The sequence below is a fragment of the Copidosoma floridanum genome, unplaced genomic scaffold (genome assembly GCF_036245765.1).
Source record: "Copidosoma floridanum isolate Cflo_tuat_1 unplaced genomic scaffold, Cflo_Japanese_pri ptg000030l, whole genome shotgun sequence".
Lineage (NCBI taxonomy): Eukaryota > Metazoa > Arthropoda > Insecta > Hymenoptera > Encyrtidae > Copidosoma > Copidosoma floridanum.
Window position 1 is genome coordinate 5,753,566 of NW_028321907.1, and position 20,724 is coordinate 5,774,289.

General features: G+C 40.3%; 2 protein-coding genes across 5 annotated transcripts; one reads left to right on the forward strand and one right to left on the reverse strand.

Moving 5' to 3' along the window:
* Positions 1-1,044: 1,044 nt before the first annotated feature.
* Positions 1,045-20,622, reverse strand: LOC106643411 (protein DOP1 homolog). Of its 4 annotated transcripts, XM_014358535.3 has the most exons (29): positions 20,430-20,622; positions 19,335-19,588; positions 18,394-18,671; positions 17,520-17,875; positions 16,709-16,884; positions 16,292-16,555; positions 14,511-14,828; positions 13,584-13,883; positions 13,357-13,395; positions 12,705-13,276; positions 12,242-12,630; positions 11,857-12,119; positions 11,408-11,772; positions 10,669-11,219; positions 10,278-10,595; positions 9,463-9,897; positions 9,077-9,387; positions 8,262-8,996; positions 8,033-8,189; positions 7,585-7,956; positions 7,270-7,411; positions 7,006-7,177; positions 6,706-6,917; positions 6,456-6,608; positions 6,005-6,200; positions 5,193-5,204; positions 4,533-4,700; positions 4,336-4,447; positions 1,045-1,408 (listed from the first exon to the last, which is right to left on the reverse strand). In XM_014358535.3, the coding sequence occupies exons 2-29, from the start codon at positions 19,388-19,390 to the stop codon at positions 1,199-1,201; spliced, it is 7,632 nt and encodes a 2,543-aa protein (XP_014214021.2). In that variant the 5' UTR covers positions 19,391-19,588; positions 20,430-20,622; the 3' UTR covers positions 1,045-1,198. The 4 variants fall into 4 exon arrangements, with proteins under 4 accessions (XP_014214021.2, XP_014214024.2, XP_089453184.1 ...); XM_014358538.3 differs by lacking the exon at positions 13,357-13,395; XM_089597058.1 differs by lacking the exon at positions 5,193-5,204.
* On the forward strand, positions 1,964-5,162 carry LOC106643412 (uncharacterized). Its single transcript, XM_014358541.2, has 3 exons — positions 1,964-2,192; positions 3,490-3,725; positions 3,794-5,162. The coding sequence occupies exons 1-3, from the start codon at positions 1,991-1,993 to the stop codon at positions 4,091-4,093; spliced, it is 738 nt and encodes a 245-aa protein (XP_014214027.2). The 5' UTR covers positions 1,964-1,990; the 3' UTR covers positions 4,094-5,162.
* Positions 20,623-20,724: the final 102 nt, after the last annotated feature.

A 20,724-nucleotide genomic window follows, 5' to 3' on the forward strand; every position in this document is an offset into this window, starting at 1 on the left:
TTTCAACTACATAAAGTTTCAGTCCAAGCACAACCTGTTAAAAATTTCAACAGCTATCGAATGTATAAGTGAAATGCAGACATAAATTGACGGCTTGTTTATTAAATTAACAATCACTGCGCGCCGTACAAACTCTTTAATATATTTGAATGAACCACATCCATGCATATCGCGTTGGCGTTTCTAAACGAAAAACACGTAAATAGCTGGATCACTGTATACCTTATGTGGTTATGGAGTGTGCAGCTCATACGAATAATAAACTCTTGCTACGTACAAATATACAATATTTATGTAAACCAATTGCACAAATACTTAATAACGGTCGAAAAATTAATCAAAATTTCATTTCATCCATGGATTAAGAGGTGCTAGGGGAAAACAATTTCAAGGGATTATTTACACGCGGTTTATACATGATTTTTTTTTTTTTTTTAAATTTGTTTTATGTTTTTTTTTCAGTCTTCGAAGCAACTGATTATCATTTTTTATCGAGCACGAGCGCCACAAATAAAGTCCCATCAAAATCGGATGGAAAAACATCGACCAGTTACACGCTTCAAATTAATTAAATGTTAATGCACAACTTTTGCCGCCCCAAACGCATTTCAGTGCAATCCCAATCGTCAAACTACTGCATTGAAATTTCCCATACGATGCCCGATCAAGGTTTTTTCACTCTCAAATAGCCAATAAGCAAGATGCGACCTTCAGGGTGAACAATCTTTTATTCCACAACTAGTGCTCCTGCATTTCCTCCCTTCAGTTGTACAAATCATCTTCTCCATTTAGGTGAAAAAAAAAAAAAAAAAACTCTATTGCACGAATCACCAGCACGACGCAATCACGTTGGCCATTTTAAAATGCTGACACGATAAATGTTCCTTAAACATACTTGAGAGATAAAAAAAAAAAAGAAACTAAAAAGAAGAAGTACTGGAAAAAAAAAACCAATGAATTCAACTACAAACACTTGTCAACACGATTGTTTCAAGCCCATCGGCGCAAACGCGAGATCAAAAAGCTAATTGAAGAGAAAAAAAAAAAAAAAGAAAAAAAAATACACACGATCATTCTCGTCATCATCACAGAGCGCCGTTTGTCGTCCCCTGCATCAGCAAGCAACGGCGTACCGCAAATCGCGCATCATCGTCCCACGAACGTCGGCAACAATTGCCGGCGAGCCCGTACTGCCCGACTATCTCGCGGGCACGCTCGGCATCTTCTCGAGAAAGTCCTGCTCGATGACCGACTCGAGCTGGCCGACGTTCAAATTCGTGGACGATTCCTCGGAGCGGTGGCTTAGGGCCACGAAGAAACGATGCAGGTCCTGCAACGAGCGGATGTTGCTCGAGGTCAGCAATAGCTCGCCTTGGGGCAGGGCGGACGGCGACTCGCCACCTTTGAACTACAAAACACCATATATAATATATATATATTTAATGTACCTGTATATAATATAATGCCACGAGAGACGACGCACGCGTTACATATAATGTACACTTGGACGCAATCCAGATAAGCGCTAAAAACCGCGTCCACCTTACTTGCACTACACATACATATGTGTATGCCCCAAGAAATAACATAAAAGCTACCGCGCGTTATTTATAAACCCACGATATACAGCCACATGTCCAGTATAGATTCGCGAGGGAAGAGCACGTCATAAGACTTGTTCATCCGACGCTTTCTTCGTCAGGTGTAGTGCCGCTTGTATCATTTCCGTTGGGCTCGAGCTTTTTTCGTATTATTTTATAATACATTGTGGCAATGAGTGTCGCTTGCTAAGCTGTTTTCAATGCGCCGTTGGCAGAAGTAAGACAACGTATTTTCGTGTACCGAAATTAGGAAAAAAATGAAGGACAAGCATATCGCAAGTACAGCACAATACGGTATACATATGGTTGTACAAAAGTGAAGAATCGTCTCTTCCATCACATATGACAATGAGCCCTCGATTATTCGGCACGCGTCCACAAGCGCGTACATGTGTACAATGGACGAAATTAAATTTGCGGAAGCCGCTCTCGTACAAAGCTCTACTCTGCGTTGGCGGAGAAGCATCGTCACCGGTCGCGCGGCTATTATACGTGATAGTCAACGCTCGGTCGGCGTCATGGCTGGACCATCGCGCGCCAAGGTGCTCTGGTTCGTTTTGCTGTTCTGTCACCGTTTGGCTGCCGCCACGCGTAAGTCTATTACAATAATATTAACACCGTGCAACAACTATACCATGTATCGTTATACATTTTCGTTATTAAGATGCACAAATCGGTAATGTTACTGGATTACATTTTTTTTTTTAAATCTTATTTTCGTATAGTCGTCGATAGTGGAGTTATTGGATATAATCCATCGGGTGGATTAGATATGAGAATGTTTGATTTACTTGTGCGCACGATTGTCAACCGCAAGCAGCTGTAATCGGCTTTAATCGACTGTACTTGTAGAGTTGTACAGTAACGTCTTGATGTCGTAATAGTTTACTGGCCAAACTAAATGATTGATTAAATATGCTGAATCATTTTTACGATTAACAAAGAACCAAGGTTTGTTAAAAATAACACGTGTGAAGTGTACAAAGGTGCTCGTGAGAAAAAAAGCATTAGATCGAGAGAGGGAGATTTATATATATATATAGGTACAGGCAACACTTTGGGCAATTAGAGCCAACTGAAATTGCGACCGGTCATCTTTTGTCAGAATCTGTTGAGTGAACTTAAACTTGCGTCACGGCTGTTGAAAAACCATGTGACAGTGAAACGCTGTGAACATGAAATGATTTATTGTTGTTGTTTTTTTTTAATCTAAATCAAATTCAATTGAAAAATTTGACGCGCAGTCTAAGCACAAAAGAAAAATAAATCGTTTCAATAACTAACGTGATCGTTTCAAATTGGATTATCTCAAAGTCAACGAAAATCATGGACACGTGCACACTCGAGTAAAATCGTTGTTAGTAATTGAAACAAAGAAAACAAATTGTTTTACCAATCTGAAATTCTGTTTCAAATAAAAATGCTGTTTCAACATGTCATTAAAATCTGACTGAAGGAATTGATTGATCAAATAACTTTGATTAAAAGTAACATGAATCATTCAAGGGAGTCTTTAATTTATCAAACGCTGCCTATACCTCTGGATGCAGTCAACAAAAAGAATAGTACTAGTCAAATTAGTAAACAAGTCAGGTAAACGATAACAATGACTGAGGAGTACAATTACATCCTCAAATGGTCCACGTATATACTTCACTTCCTCCCAATAAATAAAGTATACACTGCAACTTGCCGCAAGAGCATAATAATACCTATACCGGCGAACAACCAAGTGAGCTTAATTCCTAGCCAGTTGGTATTAATTACAAACGACGAGCGCGAGAGGTCAAAGATAATTAACCAACAGATCGGAAAAGCACGTCTACGCTCCACCCCCGTAATCACGTGTTGGCGCAAGTTTGAAAACGTTTTCCCTTGATTGTTTCAGAGTACACCAACGACGACTCGGATTACAATGACTTTGATTTTTACAAAGACGGCCTGCCGGAGAAACGAGTCGATAGTACGGCTTATCGTCGACCCCAACAGGATGACTTTTACATGGTTGGCGACTCCGAGCGCGCGGACGATCCCAACAGACGTTCAAGCAGCGACGCGCTCAGAGATGAGCCGGCGATGTCCGACACGTCCAGTAGGATGAGCTCGCGCGAGTCCACTAACCCGGTAAGAAGGACATTCGTCGCTCAACTCTGGATTACATTGAATTAATATCGGCACTCGTGCGTATACAGCAAACAAAGTGGCCGTCGGCCGAGCGGGTCTACCGCTACACGAAGCACCGGATTCCTGGCTACGACTACGAGGAGTTGGACTTTTTGGAGCCGCGGAGCCGTCCAAGGAGATGCGACGAGCGCTCGGTTTACACGCACTGCCTATGTCAGTTCACCTGTGCCGAGCCGAACGTCGTCGATTGTTACACGCCTTGTTCGAGCGGATGCGAGTGCCGCGAGGATTACGTTTTTGATGAGCAGCTGGGCGAATGCGTCTCGCCCGAACAATGCCAGCCTGACGACGATTACTTGCTGTATTGACTGAATCAACCTCGAATCATGATGAGGGGCATTACTTTTAATAACGGGTTCTCTGAACAATTTCGCTCTCTATTGAATTTTAAGAAAATTTACGTGATCCCCGAGAAACGATATTTTTGACCATCAAGCACCTACTTGAAGTACTTTTTTTACTGTCTTTTTTTTTTTTTTTTTTTTTTTTATAATATACTTTACGCTGCTTTTTTTCTTAATTTAATCAACTACGTGTATCATTTACTTACTTTACTGTCCATGAGTTTGGCTATCCTGGTTATGTGCGGCACAAAGTCCGAACTCAAATTGTTATTATCCGTACTGCCCGACGCGGCATCTCCAACGAATGCCCAACGGTACCTTTAAAAAATGCAATCGTCGATTAATATTAAAACTTACTCTGTCGAAAAATAAACGATGATTCCTCGCAAATGCAAGCACTTACATTTGAAACTGGGGCAGTCGATGGGCCGGCAACAGAAGCGCTAGATCCAGCAGTTTGGCGGCTGCGAGCTGCAGCTGTAACCAGTGCGGATGTCCGTGCGCCTGGAGTCCGTTGTTAGCGTTAACGGCCCACGAGGAGTCCAGTGCCGACAGCAACTTGATGTGCGAACTTTCAATGTGAACAGAGAGAAAAACAAAAGATTCTTTGTTATTACAGTTGTAACGAGCTTTCCCACTGCGATACTAATGACTGTTTTTTTAATGGTAATAATACTATTTTTTTTTCGGAACGGAAAAATAATTTAGAACAATGATATCAATGTTCATTTTTTCTATCCGTGTAGACGACGAACAATAGCTTTTTTTTTTGCCCAATTTACGTTTGGGTGAGGAAAGTACTGATCCGATATTTTAGAACAATCGATCCTTTTTTTAACTCATTTTTTTAAAAGTACGTCTACTTTTTTACTAAACGGCTATATTTTTTTAAACTTAACACTCAATTTTTATGTGTATATTGTATATTGTTACTTATGTACGATGATAAATAAATAAATAAATAAATAAATAAGCGAGAGAGTAAATTTACTCTCATAATGGAGGACTCATTAAATGATAGCAGTCAAACAAATTGTTTACAAAACATTTTATAATAAATTACCTGTTCTGACGACTGCCAACCCAACACCGAACAACCACGTTGGCACCGTAAATCCCATCAAATCGAAGATGCGAAAACAGAGGAAAACAAAAGATCACATCATTAGGACATGTTGATTGTTAGTAGGAGACGTTTGGATATGATTGTAAGTTTTTTTTATTGATCGAAACTGAATTTTTTTTAATGGAAATTTTTTATGATCATAGAGTTTTCGCAAATTTAAACGATTCGATTTACGTATGATTATATTGAAAACCGTGTCCAAAGTATCCACTAATAGTATGTTACAAAATGCATAAAAAATTAGAAAGTTATATTCCTCATAAATCGAAAGATATATTTTCTTATTCATGTATAAAAAATACTTAAATTAAAATTAATATCCATGATTCATTGTGCACTGAAAGTTAGCGTACATTATGAATATTTTTAGAAAAAATTTTATTAAACATAGAGTGCATGTAGATCAAGAGATCATGAATTTTTTTTAATAGGGCTAGGCTTTTTCCTAGCACTATTTAAAAAAATTCATGATCTTAAAGGTTTAGTATTCTAATAGCATATGCAAATCTATTCTTTCCATTAATTTTGATAAGAATTAAAGTTTTAAATATACACCCTTTTAGAATAGTTTTTAAGGTTCTAAACACAAATGGTAGATGTTATTAAGGAAATTTAGTGTTAGTAGGATTACATTAAGTCTTGTAGCTATGGAAAATCCCAGATGAAAGATAGCACCATAATGACCATGAAAAATAACACAATAAGCGGAACAATCAACATGCAGTATTATTCATTTAAATAAAACATACCCAAACTCCTCAGTGTCGGTGCTCAATTCTTGCTCGATGTACAAAAACACTTGGACCAATTCACTGACTATAACTGGCCACAGCGAGGTAGCGTGTTGTGGTGATACACGTAGTAGCAAAACTCGAAAACATAGGAATACTTGAGCCTGAATTGAGGGCACTACCTGAGGTAATCGGAGACTGTCGGCAAGGCGTTCTATTGACAAAATAAAATCATCGCTAGCTTTTTGAAAAAGTTGGTTATTGTTAAAAATAATGTAAAAGGCAAAAAAGTAAGTTATCAGTTGATTAATGTGTCAAGGAGCATACAATCACATGTTGACTCAAAGTTCCTTGAACTTATTAATAAATTGCTGTCGTTACATTATACTCCATTATTAATTTCGAAAGCGCGTCGTCTTTATGACAATTTATCTAAACTATGGGTACTCGTTATTGAATTAAGTAATACCTTGAATTTCTGGCATGTATTTGTGATACTGGTCCATTTCACTGCACAGAATAACGAATGCTAGTCTTTTTAACAATTGTGCCCTCTGCTCGTACTCTTGTTCCTTTGACGAGAAAATGCTAATGCTGCTACTCTGTGCTAGTGATACTTTGGCTGAAAAATACAATACAAAGGACGCGTTTAAATGAAATAAACGTGTTGGAGATTAAACTCATAGAAATGTTTTTTGATAATTTTAATTTCAACTCACTCAATAAATCTCTAAACGTTGTATTGTCGTGTGTCATCAAATTGTCGATCACTGTTCTCCAGTAGGGTAAGCAAGCAGCTGTCATTTGGAAAAAGGCAGGATCCAAAAGTAGATCTAGGACGTCTTTACGCCATGCTTTGCGCGTGTATGGATATCCGGAGAGCGAGCTCAAGAGCTGAGAGCAGGCAGTGAACGATGCAATATTTTTCGTTCTGCAAAAGCACCATATTTATCAGCTTACAAATCACTTTTCATCTAATCCCAAAACTCAACCAAGAAAAATCGAAAGCTTGTACTCACGTGTGATTCTTCAGGTAAGGTGTGACGTTGTACATCAAATTGGTCAATAGAGTAGCGACGCGTTCTTTTTCTTGAGATCCGTAGCCAACATCGAGAAGCGGCGCCAAAATTTCCGCTAGCACGGCTTGCGCTTGTACGCTGTATGCGGAGTTTGGTGGAGTGCCAGGTGTGACTAAGAAAAAAAAAAAAAAAAAAGTAGTATAAAATCCAACAGCTTGAGCTAATGGACTCAATATGTATTTTATTAATGGAGGTAAGGCTCACTTGTGCCGGTTTTTCCCTCTTTACCCTCGGAAGAAGAGGGTTCCGACGTGTCGAAAACATCTTCACGCACAGCCAAGTTTCTTCGTAACCAAGTAGTTTGTTCGAGACACGCACCGGCAATTTGAGAGCACGATTCGACGAGCTAGAAACGAGAAACGAGGTGGTTGCTAACGATGTGTCATCAATTATATCACTAATTACTCAATCTACTTGAACATGAGGATGATTATTTGATCACGATGCGATCATTTTTTTATTCGATTTTGCAATGAAATGGGTAAAAAAAAGTTGAATATAATTATAATTCATCGATACCTTAGCCGTAATATCTAGTAAATCCCTCACATCTTTCTTCTCCTGCATTGGAGGGCACTTTTGTACATATTCATTCAAAATTGCTAACAGTAGAAATTGTGCAGGAGCAGTCAAAGAAATGCCATCTTTTAACAAGCCAAGAAGCGACGCCCACGACTCGACGAGAGTCTGCGACGTATTGCTTTGCATGTAAATGTAAAGTAATTCTAAAACCGAAACTTCCAGACAAAAGTCCTGCTTCACTCCATTAACGGGCGGTGGGGTTTTAATAACTTGGTGAACGGTTTGTACTAATGTATCAATAGGCATGACGCGAATTGCACTAACTAATTGAACTAAAACTTGCTGGTTTGGACAAGCCTCTGGTAATACCTGGATGATCAAAAATAAAAAAAAAATTACCTAACAAATAAATTACTGTGAAATAAATAAATAAACAAATACCTACCCTCTTAGAATTAGACGAGGGTTGCCTCCTTTCGTGCCAAGCTACGGCGACTGCAGCTAAGAAATTAACACCATGGTGGAAGGAAATGGGAGAAAGAAGTTCCAAAAGTTGATACTTAACTATCCGAGGGCTGCCTACGACGCACGTCGCCTGCTCGCTGTAAAAGGAAAAAATAATAATTACGCTATATCCACTTGATCAAAAGATAGGTAAAAAAAAACAAACATACTTGTCCTTAATAATTAAAACCGCTTGCCAGAGCGTAGAAAGCGAAGCTATTATCCTAGGTAGGTGACTTAGCGCCATTCTCCTCGCAGCAAGGAATTTCTCGTTTGTAGCATTTTTATCTTTGGGGCCATTGGCCTCGGTACTTAAAGAAGTGGGCATGAAAACGTGCATGAGGTTATTAAATATCTGACCAGGATTGGCCCCAGGCATTCCAGTTTGTATCGCGCTGCTTGGCTGATTGAACGAGAATACAATCTGTTGCGAGCTGTCGAGTAAGCAATAATGCAGCAAAAAAGTCAAAGCCTCTAAATGCGTGACGGTGTAGTCTGCGGGTAGGCAGCATTCAACCACACTGATATCCTCGCTTTTACGCGACAAAAGTAACGCGTCATCGCTCACGTAGTAAGATGCTAGCTGCTCGATGTTGCAGCAGAGCTGATGAATGACCGACATGACGATCTGCGTCAGTGATGAGCCCATGAATGGTAGACTAGATGTGACGAGCGTCGTCCAGTACTGATGCAGGTGTCTCATGTGCTCTAACTTTAAAGCACTGAGAATGCTCGCGATAAACATAGGTTGCTGGGTGATTGGAGCTCCAAGAACGTATTTCAACGTGTTGCTGGATAAGCTGTGATTATTCCGCGATGGGCTCGACGGTGTCGACGCAGCCGCCACGTCTTCGCTCTTCAGTGCTCCGCATTGATGCTCAAGCATTATCAAAGCTAACAATAATCTGTAGTAAAAGGAAAAAAACTGTAAGATTTGTACGAATTTTTTACAATTTTAATTTCGTTTTGTGAAAATATCATTTACCTTAATAATTGCATTTGGAAGGCTTCCGTATGATCGCTCGCTCTGTATTTACACTTATTAACATCGTTTTCCGTGACAGGATCGTTAAACTGCACAATTTCCTCGGTAAACGTAAAAATGTCGTCGCTGTCCTTCTGAGCGTTCTTCATCGTTAGCACACTCGACACAAGGCAGTGAAGTGCAACTTTTTGCACCTTACATTTCGTCAATAAATCCATGATATAACAACTAAAACCTTTTCCAGAATCTCGCACTATTGGTATCAGTTCCGAAAATATAAGCGTCAACAATTCCGAACTTGCCAGCTGAACCTGAAAGATACCAGACGAATGTAAAAAAGATTTAAACTCGGAAAAATTATCTCTCAAATTGGTTAATTAACTCACCTGTCTGTTGCCCGATATCTCCTCTTGTGTCAATCTCATCTGACCGAGATTTGGATAATAACTCCGCGAAAAGTAAAGGCACACGCTGATGAGCAGCTCCAAGTACATGCTGCTTCTGTACGCAGCGACAAACTCTGTATTCGCAACTTCGCCATAAAAGTTCCTGCCAAACACACTTTTACGATGACGAGCCAACAAAGTAAGGAGAGAAGCACTTCGTGAGTTTGTTGACACGCCGGTTGTCGCCGCGGCGCACAGAAACATCCGGGCGTTGGTTAGCACTTCGTTACGCAGGATTCGTAGGGCGTAAAGGGTACGAGTCGAGTCGTAAACACCGCAATACAGAAGCATGTGCGAGTGTAAGTTGTGCACGCCCACGCCACCCGTACTGCTGCGTTTAATGCCACCACTGTCCAAATGTATGGATTCTTCATTCTGAAAACATAATTTACAAAAGATTGAGTGCTTTTATTCATTTAGATGATATTTTTAAAAGTTGTCTAAAGTATTTAAAAAAAAAAAAAAAAAATGCACGCCCTTGCATACGTAAGATCCTTGCATAATAAGTGTCAGAGACTATATGAACATTATCAAGCGCACAATTGCGTAACTAAATATTAAAACCATTTCTTTGCTCGTCAAATCCTATTAACGGCTCATAACATCTTTATTTGTTTTCGAAATCCATTTTGTGTAATCGAATTATACTCTGGTACTAAATTTTAATTCACTTTTTTTAAATTCATGTCCGAAAATGATGTAATCCGCCAATGTAGAAAAATGTAAATTGTTTTAAATGTAGAGTGACAGCTCACCAATTTAGTCTCGTTGTTCTCCTCGCATAACTCAACAGCCTTATTGATTACTTCGTTGAGCACATCCTCTACTATACTGACACCGCTCGAGTTGCTGAAATATTCCTCGGCAGTAGTGCTTGTTTCCAGATCGCCCTCTTCATCTCCCATCGTCCAACTCGGTACCTCGTTGGTAGTCTCGAAACTACCGACCGTATCATTCATTTCATACGATGTAGCATTCAACTCGTGATTCGTTATATTGTATTTTCCCTTTATTATCGTTCCGGCAACTTCGCGTGAGCTATTGGGCATTAGCACTGGTTCTTTCTTCGATTTCTAAACGTATAAGAAGGTAAATGTAAAATTATACTTGAAAAATGTATGAAAAATTTTTTTTTTCAATAGGTACCAGTGTTATTTTATTGGTAGCAACGATCTCAGGACTGCTGGAAGCCAAACTATTCGTGATGGAGTCCAGAGACGACGAACCCGCCTCGCCATTCAACTTTTTCTCGTCTTCTTCACCTTTGTCTTTCGTTTGAACCGATTGCGTCACCGAATCCACAGACTCGAACAGACTCTCGTCCAAACTGCCCGTAGATCCTTTGCTGTATTCCGGCTTTTTGAACCTCCGGACGTTTCTCAGCATCTCATTCGTAAACGCGTTATGACCAGAACTACCTACAGGAGTAGAGGCATTTTTCTTCGACGTATGCTGGGAAGAGTCGTCTTCCGTGAGCGAATCGTTTGAGTTTTCATTGCCATTCATCGACAATGGATTCACAAAGACCGATATCCTACGATTGCCCGAGATTGCGGGTGGTACCTCGAGCTCGCGCATCGTCGTTTGATTTCGCTCGGTCACGTATTGGCTACCCTTGCTGTCGCTTGTTAACGTTGTTACCGCGAATATGCGTTTCACCTTCACTGGATTTATTATCGATTTTTTCTTGCGGTAGCCTTGAAAAATTCATAACTCATGCGATTAAAAATATTTGCGATTGCGCAACGATACTTGATTACTACAAATCTTATTATTAAACTTTTAAACAATAACTTTGACGTATATTAACAACAAGGTATAAAATTCGTAGAGGGTATCTGTGTAGTTAGTGTAAAAACAAAAAGAGCATGTGTACATTAATTACCTCGTTTCCATTTTTTGTCATCGTGCCGCTCTTCTTGGCTATTGCTCACGTGGTAGATGACATTACCATCGACAGAGCTAATAGCGTATATATTAGCTGTGCCCTCAGCGTCGTCCTGCGCGTTTTCAGATTTTTCTTGTAGAGTTGCTGGGTCGCTCCTCGTCAGCACGATGTTGCTGTGCTGGATGCTAACGTGAAGGACACTCATGCGACACGTAGAGGGATCGAGTAGCATCATCAGCACGGGGTTGACAATACGCGAAATGTCATTGCGCACAAGGCAGTGCAACAGCCAGGATTGCGACTGGAGTTTGAGCGGCGAGTTGTCAGCTAATTGAAGATTGTCGAGCAGTTTGAGCAGTGATCTGCAAGGGTGATGAGAAGCGTGTTAAATTTGTTTAAATTTTTGAGTAAATTCGCTAATTTGACGGGAAAATCTGCTAGCTTACTTATCAAAACCTCGTAAACATCCTCTCAATCGAGGATTGGTTTCGATGTCCCTTCCAAGATGCCACAGAGTGGAAAATCGATTGCACGCCTCGATTCTTTTCTCCATGCTCTCGGCCATTAGCGCTGACCCAATTACATCCTCAACAGCGTCGCAGGAATCACTCAGCGTGTGATGCAATTCGTGTAGTAATTCGACACAGCGGATTCTGTACTTGTGCACGGGGAGCTCTCCAAGATGATGCCACAAAGAGTGAGCCAAGATCTGTCATAACATGAATTATTAATAGATTCGCACATTTACCTAACGTTGTACGGTATTTTTTTTTATTTTTTCTTTTTTTTTATTCAAGACACCAATTAAATCACAAAAATCATTATACATACCTGGAATACGTTCGTGTAGTTTTTCAAGCACGACACGTGCCAGTGTTTCAACAAGGGCACGATTACAACTGTCGTTACACCCTCGCCGTGTGTCTGACTAGCCGAATCGCTGTGAGCCTTGGATAACGCGATCAAGTCCAACAGAGTCGCGATACTCGTGAGCTGGAGAGAAGGCTGCTTTCCAAGCCAACAACTGCACACTATTAGTACTTTCAGCCACTCGGGCAGCACGACTTTTTTATTCTTCGGCTCTTCCTCTTCAGGCAGACCGTCGCCCGACATAAAGTACGTTGGAAATGTGGACAGCTCGACAAAAAGACTCGAGGCAACCTTTAACGTATCTTCCCAATCGGATTGGTCCACCGATTCCACGTACGGATGCAATATGTCTGATTGAATAAATAATTATCTTACAAAATCGAGGCCAAAGCTTTTAATCAGCGTAAAACGGGCTTTTTCTTACCCAACTGCTGGTCCTCCGGCGAGGGAAAATCGTGACTGTAGAATCCCGAGTCCTCGGAATCAAGTTTCAACTTCAACAGCCGTTCCAAATGTCTGGTGCGCTCTTCGAAGCTCTCCTTGCAGGACGACACTTTCAGACAGTCGAAAAGTTCAGAAACGGACTTGTCGCGATCCAAAATCCTTCTCTCGACGAGTTTGACGTAAAAGAGCTCGTACAGGCGTAGGCACTTTTCAAGCATCGAGTGCTGAAGCTGCTGAGCCGGCGAGGGCTCCCGGTTCAGAGAGCTCAGCGAGCCAGCCCCCGAGGACGCCCTCTTCGTCGTATCGGAATTCTGGGCCTCGACGACCGCGCTGTTCTCCTGCTGATAGTCCGTCGACTTGAGATCCTCCATGCTCTTGTTCCGCGCCATCGTGGGAGACTTGGCATCTTCGCTCACGACCACGGATATGTTGCTACTGTCGGCTTGAATAGAGTAGGAATCCGAGAGCTTGGACGTGCTTTTGCTGGACTTCTTTTTGGACTTTTTGTCGTTCTTTTTCGGCGCACCGCTCGAGTTTGCTCTCCTCCGAGGACTTTAAACAACAAGATACACCATACGTTAGATCGAGCGTATCCTCGCACGGGATGAAACACCCACACACACACAACATACCTAGAGTTTAGAGCATTCCCGGTCAAAAGGTTGGTTACACTTTAGAGGGGGAAAAACAGAGTAAGGTTGCAACATAGAAAAACACAATCATGCAGTTATTAGTCAATAGTACAGTTCAGAGCAGCTATACTGAAAGTCGATGTAAATATTACATGAACAGAGAGTAATTTGAGACAAACATCGAGCTACGACTTGACACTTGTGTCAAGGATAAAAAAAATCCTCACCTGGGACTGCGATCCTGGAATGAGCTGTTGGCCGATTCGTTGAGTATCGGCTTGTTGAGTTTACTGTCCGATTGGCTCTTCTCCAAGGAAGTCGTACCCAAGTTACTCTCGACCGACACCGCAACTCCGTTTGCGTCGACCTTCGTCTCACCTTCCGGCTTCTCGGAGCTCGCGTTCGCCGCGACCACGGGTTGCACCTTAAGGAGGATTTTACTGCACAGCTCGAGACTTTTCGTTATCTCGATCGCTGAGAGGTAGTCGATGCGGCTCGTCAGTTTTTCGATTATGTGGTGAAACAGGCTGGAAACGAAGAGCGGTGGAACACCACCGTTATTATTCATCTCTCTCTCTCTCTTGCGCTGCATGTTAGTCAAGCGCAAAAGTTTGCATTCGCGATGCGATCGGTGGTACATGAAATCGATAAAAAAAAATACTGCAAGGGACATTTAAACGACTTATTCTCGTTAAAACTAAAAAAATCATCGCATAATTTTTTAGCCTGACCTCTTCTTTTTCTTTTTTGCATCACATTTTCTAATAAAAGATACAAAACTCACTAGACGTTTTGATACGGGCAGATATATTTTTATCTCATCCTGATAAACATACAGGACGCGCGATAGTAAAAACGCTCCACAATACTAACTGTATACACGCGCGCTACAAAATTTATAGATAATGTATGCGGCAACGATTACTATAATTTACACTGTGGCATAGATATGTGATGAAAAAAAAAAAAAAAAAAAAAAGAAAAAGAAAACCTATTGAAAAGCATTAAACAAGTACTTACGTCGTATTACGAAAAAAAAAATGATTCGATTGGAAAGATAAAAAATCGATTTGCACCAATGTAATGTAGCCTTAAAGATTTCTAGTAAAAAAAGGTAAACAAGAGTACAATCGAGTGCAAAATGAATACAATACCTCGGCAGGTGCTCGGACGGTGTGTCGATGAACGCGTCGAGCGAGACGGTATCGAGCAAAAACTCCGAGAGCAGGCAGACTTCAGCGAGATCGGGCATCGAGCTGCCGATTTGTTTGACCGAAGGCTCTTGATAGGTGCGCCGTAGCCTCGCCGATCTGCTCCCATAGTCCCTTTCGCAAGCCTTTTCGAATAGGTAGCCGCAATGGATCCACACGTACTGCGGCTCGAGGGTTGAGAACAAGAGGTTTACCGATTTTATCACCTCCGTCGATTTAGAGCCTTTGCCCGTCGCTGCGGTACAAGCGTTGTAAAATGTTCTGCAAACCATTTTTCGAGTTACGTATAGAAGTATACGGGGGATTACTCTCTTTTTTTTCTTTTAGCGAAGCTTTGAAAAACTCACTCGATTTAATACGATTCGATAGACGTTGGGATAAAAGTATAATTAAAAACTAATCTCCCGGCACTTATGAAAAAAAATACCACAGACAATTTTCCGTCTAGATAAGAGATACGCGCGATACCATTTTAATGGATAGTATACAAAATCATACAAAAGTTTTATCGAAAAAGTTGTGCAGGCAGAGTTGTTTATTTTATTTTTGTTTACTTGAGCATCGGGTAATAATGACAAACGCGCGCAAGAAATTTAAATGGCCACGGCTTGATTCATTCGTGCGAACATTTATTCCTTTAAAATTGTGCACTCGAGTTTTTATGGGAGATGAATAAGCACGAAAGGAATGAAAAAAATCTTTTATAACACATGTTGGACATCAAAGTTTTGTACTTTTCGACAACGAAGTCACAAAGAGATACGCATTCTGTATTTTCGAATTTCGAGTCACCTGTTTTAACATATTCGGTGTGTCACGTTGGATCATCAAACAACGAATACAAGAGGACTACGTCATTTCCTGTGAATCTATTCTGTAATTGTAAGGAGACAAAATAATCTCATACTGACACTTTGACAATATGTATACAGCAAGTGACGCTCGATTGAAGCGGTTTAACAAAAAATTTTCTTTAAAACAAAAAAAAAAAAAAAAAGTTTTAAATGAGCAAGTACACCATATGTAAATTTTTGACGTCGTGGCATAGGTATGTGCTTATACATACGCTATTTCTCTTCAATTCGACGTAGCTGAGTTTAGAGGCCAAGCCCGAGTTGTATAAATACGCAATTCTTTCGTTCATTTAATATTAAACGAATAAAATAAAAAAAAGAACAAACAATGACGGCTGTTTTCATTGAAATATATAACTTTTTGATGACTTTCAAAAAGACATGAAAAGACAATTGAGCAAAAAAATTTTTTAATTGACAACCGATCGATTTAAAGCAAATTGCAATACATACTTTGACAGCGACAAAAGCAATTACCCACGAGTGCATACCGAATAAGCGACGACAATCGTTAGAAACTGTAAACGTATTTATATACATTATACAAGCGAGTGCAGCAATATATAGATCGGGGGGGGACCTACAAAGTCTACATTATGTAAACAGTGGACGGACATAGCGTGAAAAAAAGAAAAAAAAAAAAAAAAATCAATAGGCAGGTAGAGTAGGCACTTGGAGTACACCGCAGCGGCAAATATATTTATAACCAGGACGCTGAAAACACAAAATCAAAGTTTCGAAGGGAAACTAAGTGGAGCGAGAGAGCGCATATACGTGTAATAGCCCCGATCGCCAACAATAGCCGCATCAGATTTTTTTACTAGGTATGACACACTGCATTTGTATGGTATACATTCGTGTAGGGTATACCTGTAGACCTCGTAGAGTATGTCGTCGAGTATGACGGGCCCGATGTCGGGCTTATCGAGCAGGGAGATGAGTATCCGGTAAGGCTTGAGGTCTTGCGGGTTGTCGGCGCATATGTTCCTGAGAGTCGCCTTGATCGCCTCGATCAGCATGTCCTTCGAGTACACCTCGAAGTAGGCGGCCGAGCTCTCGGCGGCCGCGGGATCGGCTTTCTTCTTCAGGATCGACGTGTTGACTTCCGTGCCCAGTAGCCAGGCGAACAACCGCCTGAGTGCGATTGTTTGACAAAAGAGAGAGAGAGAGAGAGGAAAAAAAAAAAAACACAATACCGCAGTGAATCATGATGATGATGAAAGAAGAGTCCTCCTTAGAGATAAAAAAGAAAACAGCATGTATAACGAGCGTGCTGGGTCATCATACCTGTTCAGGCTCATGTCGCGTCGTAATATCGTGGTGAGGGCGGCCGTGAGTATGTTGACCATGTCTTGGCGCGACAGTTGGCTATTGTGCACCGGAAAGCCCACGAGCAGCAGGTCCAAGGCGCTCCGTTGTACCAGCACCGAGTTGTCTTGAACTCCGGCGCACAGAGCGGCGACCTAAATTTTTTTTTTTTTTTTTTTTTCTATTTTGTCATGTTTATACTTGGAGTACATGTTGTTGTTTTTTTTTTTCTTTCTTTTCCCACCGTTTAAATGTACTCGGAGTGGACGGTAAAGTTTAACAATGAAGCGAAGGAGAAGAGAATGTCGCAACGTGACCTGTACACGCGTCCGTGATGGCTTTTGCGATTCCGAAGCACGCGCGCGTCTTGATGATTCGTACTTTCTGTACTTGGCGGTTGGGAAAAAAAAAAAAAAAATTAGGCTGATAAATGGTGATTTTTTTTTTTTTTTTTTCTTTCTTCTTAAAGAGCTGGAAGCATGAGATTTCGGCTTTTCTCTCCCGGCAATTTCGTAATCCGGCGATATGCCATTGCGAGATTAATGTTCGTAACGAGTCGGAGGTTTTTTAAAAACGTGCCGTTTGTACAAGAAAACTCGTTTGGTCAAGTTTGCGCGTACGATACTGGAATTAAGCGATAAAATTTTTTATGTTTTCACCGTTACCGATAAAGATATATGATTCACCGTCTCTTATCTTTTTCGCTTATTGTGAAAAATCCAAGCCTACTTGGGTTCGTTGAATAGAGTACGTATACTGACGTGTTATTTGTTTGAACAATAAAACCTACCATGATGTTGACATTGGTTCCCATGATGTAGAGTTGATCTTCCATGGTCGACTTTTTGTTAAAGTGCGACAGAGCAAACGATATGGCGGGCAGTCTGATTCCAGAATTAGAAGCCAAACAGTCCCACAGGCACGTGTAAAAATGTTCCGGACCAACTCCGTCGCAAACTTTTTCCAACAACGAATTGGTCCTGTCAAAGTGATCCGAACCCTCTTCCAGTCCTGGAAGGACCCCACTGAGAAAGCCACTCAAGCCAGGTCTCAGTCTTTCACCCAGAGGAACAAAATGTGTTTCGTAAACTGTTAGAAGCAATGGTCTCACGTTCATTGCTGCATTGCCCAACAGTGGAAAGAGACCTTTAACGATATAACTACAAGTTAAGCGGGGGAAAATTCGTGCAATGTATCAAAAAATTTATTACTATTTTTCAAAGTGATTGGCACAAGAGATTCCGTTTTAAAAAAAAGTCATATCAAACGCTTCTAAGTGTTCTGCATACCCTTAAAATAATTCTTACAAATAAATCAATATAGTTGTTAGTTTTTACTAAAATCTGGCTAAAATATTTAAAAAACATAAAGATTTTAAGAATCCGATTTTTTTTTTCTTTCAAACAAGTTCAAGGACAGTTACATGTACTAGAAAGCATTCATATGCGCTTGGAAATGTATACATTTCTACTGACAACCTGGCAACTGCCAGACTACTGTTGATTGAAATTCAAATTCAAGCCCATAAAATGTACTGACACAGATAAATACGTTTTAAATTTAAATTTTAAACAACTACTTGTTTATTTTATAATAAAAAAAAATAAAAATAAAAATAAAAAAAAACAACAACAAATAAATTTTCAACATAAAAATGAACATACCAGCACTGTAAATAAAAAGCTCGTGGCTTAATCTGTTTGTTCCCATGCATTTAAATATAATATCATAAGTTTCTAGAGCTTTTAGGTGAACTCCAGCTGGTAGGGCTGGATGCATACATTGAGCTAGCCTCTTGGAAATTTTAATCCTTCTTGGGATTACTGGAAATTTCATGTTAGTCAAGAGCACTTTGTTAAGCTTGCCCAGTGCAGATATTAAATCTGCCCATTCGCTGGTGTACTCAAAGCTTTTGAGTGCCTTGTCCACAGATGACACATAACTACAAGAAAGGCAAATATTATTTAATGCCCAAAGCTGATGATGCATGAAGACCTATTACTTTTACATCAATATCAACATTTGAATTGAAAAAGTTTGTTTGGTGTTTCTTTTACGAAAGCAAAACAATCCTTTGTATACCATCTTATCTATGCCAACATATCTTTTGTTTATCATTCTCCGTGATTGTGTGCCATAATTGTCATTACAATACTGCATATGAACAGTTTAAATAATAAAAAGTAAGTACATATGACGAGGGAGTAATTGTCAAAGAAAGTATTTACTATAATGTCAATTACAAATTATTTTTTTCTCATAACGTACAAGTTAACATTGAAAACTGGCTCTAGAGAAATTATTTAAAATACGTAGTAAAAAATAAAAAATTTGCTTAGTTTAAAAAAAAAAATATTTCCAATCATTTAGCATAGCAACAGACGATTTGTCATTGCTCGTAGAGTTAAGGCAGCCAGCAAAGCGACTCATTCACTCTGCTGGATTAACAAATGCTCAGCTACCTTCAAGGTTTCGATCTTGACATACTGTGACAACTGTTTTGTACTCTAATGTAACTTACCGCCAGCTTGAACCTCTCTTGAAAAACCAAACAAAACTACACCAATGAACAAACAGCAAAAAAACTAAAACACTGTGCACTTACACTCGATACTTTGAGTCCTTCATGAGTTCAAACTCTTCCAGAGCTATGGAACCCATCTTGACGGATTTTTCTGTTGTGACTTGTTGGGAGGAAAATAAACCAGCAGCAGCAGCAGTTGGAGTTTAGATCACTCGCACGTCCTGATGAGATTGCTGCTCTCCATCAGCATCCTTTCTCCTCTCTGCTGCTGTTCTTCTCCTTTGTCACTCATCAACTTTACAAGAGGTGATGCCACTACAGCTGATTTCATCAATCTGTATACACCAGCAGGAAAGAGACGCGCACGCTTTAAAAAAAAGAACCAATACCCGAGCACAGCACCCACACACATATACACATCAGCAGCATGCAGAACTTGCAGAAGGAGCGAGAGACATTACACCGTGCAGTGCACCGTGACAGAATAGAATCATACGAAAAGCAAGAGGCTGAGAGAAACAGAGAGAGGGGCACCATGTCTGATGTAAGCGAGCAACAATGAGGGCAGAGAGAGGAAAAAAATTATAGCAATCGAGCTAGTGGAGGTGGAGGGAAGGAGTAGAGGACAAAAGGTGTACAAGTATGCACTACAACTACACAGTACACAGACTATTTCCCTTCATGTAACTTATACAGTATAGACTGTATTTACAACTACAAAGTTGTTGTTCCAATGTCAAAGTCAGTGTGCAGACTTGCAGAGTTATCTGCAGCAGCTGTTATATTATATAGGTATACCACAACACCAAAATGTTGTGATGGCATGCACCGATACACGTATCATAATGTTTATCACGATATGTGGGGGAAGAGCACAGATGACAGAGAGAAATAAACTGCTCTCAGCTGAAGCAAAGCACGAATATCAGCAAATGTAAATATAGCATGTCACAGAACTGACAGAACACGCACAATCCACGATCATGAACACAACACCACTCCTTTTTTTCATTCCTTCGATGTATCATCTACAATTAACATGCACACACGTTCCGTTATTTTTTTTTGTTTTGTTTTCTTTACAAAAAATATATCATGCATAATACGCATGCAAGCACATTGTAAGAGCACCTGCAGTCATTGAGAGAAATTTTACAGAGAAAAAAAGCTCTTTACCCCCCAGAGCACAGTTGATTATTTCGGCAACGTTGGGTAAACTGTTCTGACTTTACACTTCTCGAATCTTTATACCTTAACTCAGCTAATGAACTGATAATTATTGAACATTAACATGCCACGCGTGAGATATGCGAAGGCGAAGCAGAGAGTAAAGAGGTAACGTGTCGTCTGCAGGAACGACGTCAAAAGAGAGAAGCTGACGGTGGTCGCGGGTCGACCATCGACACGGCGGACGGTGACGTCGGCGACTGCTGGCGAGCTGCAAACTGCGATTGATGCATGTGAAAAAATA

Excerpts from the sequence above, each read along its gene's own strand:
- LOC106643411 (XM_014358535.3), bottom strand. The coding sequence starts at position 19,390 with ATGGGTTCCATAGCTCTGGAAGAGTTTGAACTCATGAAGGACTCAAAG. Across the intron at positions 7,412-7,584 it reads TACTAGATATTACGGCTAAG|CTCGTCGAATCGTGCTCTCA; the intron begins GTATCGATGAAT and ends TCTCGTTTCTAG. Across the intron at positions 6,609-6,705 it reads AACGTTTAGAGATTTATTGA|CCAAAGTATCACTAGCACAG; the intron begins GTGAGTTGAAAT and ends TGTATTTTTCAG.
- LOC106643412 (XM_014358541.2), top strand. The coding sequence starts at position 1,991 with ATGTGTACAATGGACGAAATTAAATTTGCGGAAGCCGCTCTCGTACAA. Across the intron at positions 2,193-3,489 it reads CCGTTTGGCTGCCGCCACGC|AGTACACCAACGACGACTCG; the intron begins GTAAGTCTATTA and ends TGATTGTTTCAG. Across the intron at positions 3,726-3,793 it reads CGCGCGAGTCCACTAACCCG|CAAACAAAGTGGCCGTCGGC; the intron begins GTAAGAAGGACA and ends GTGCGTATACAG.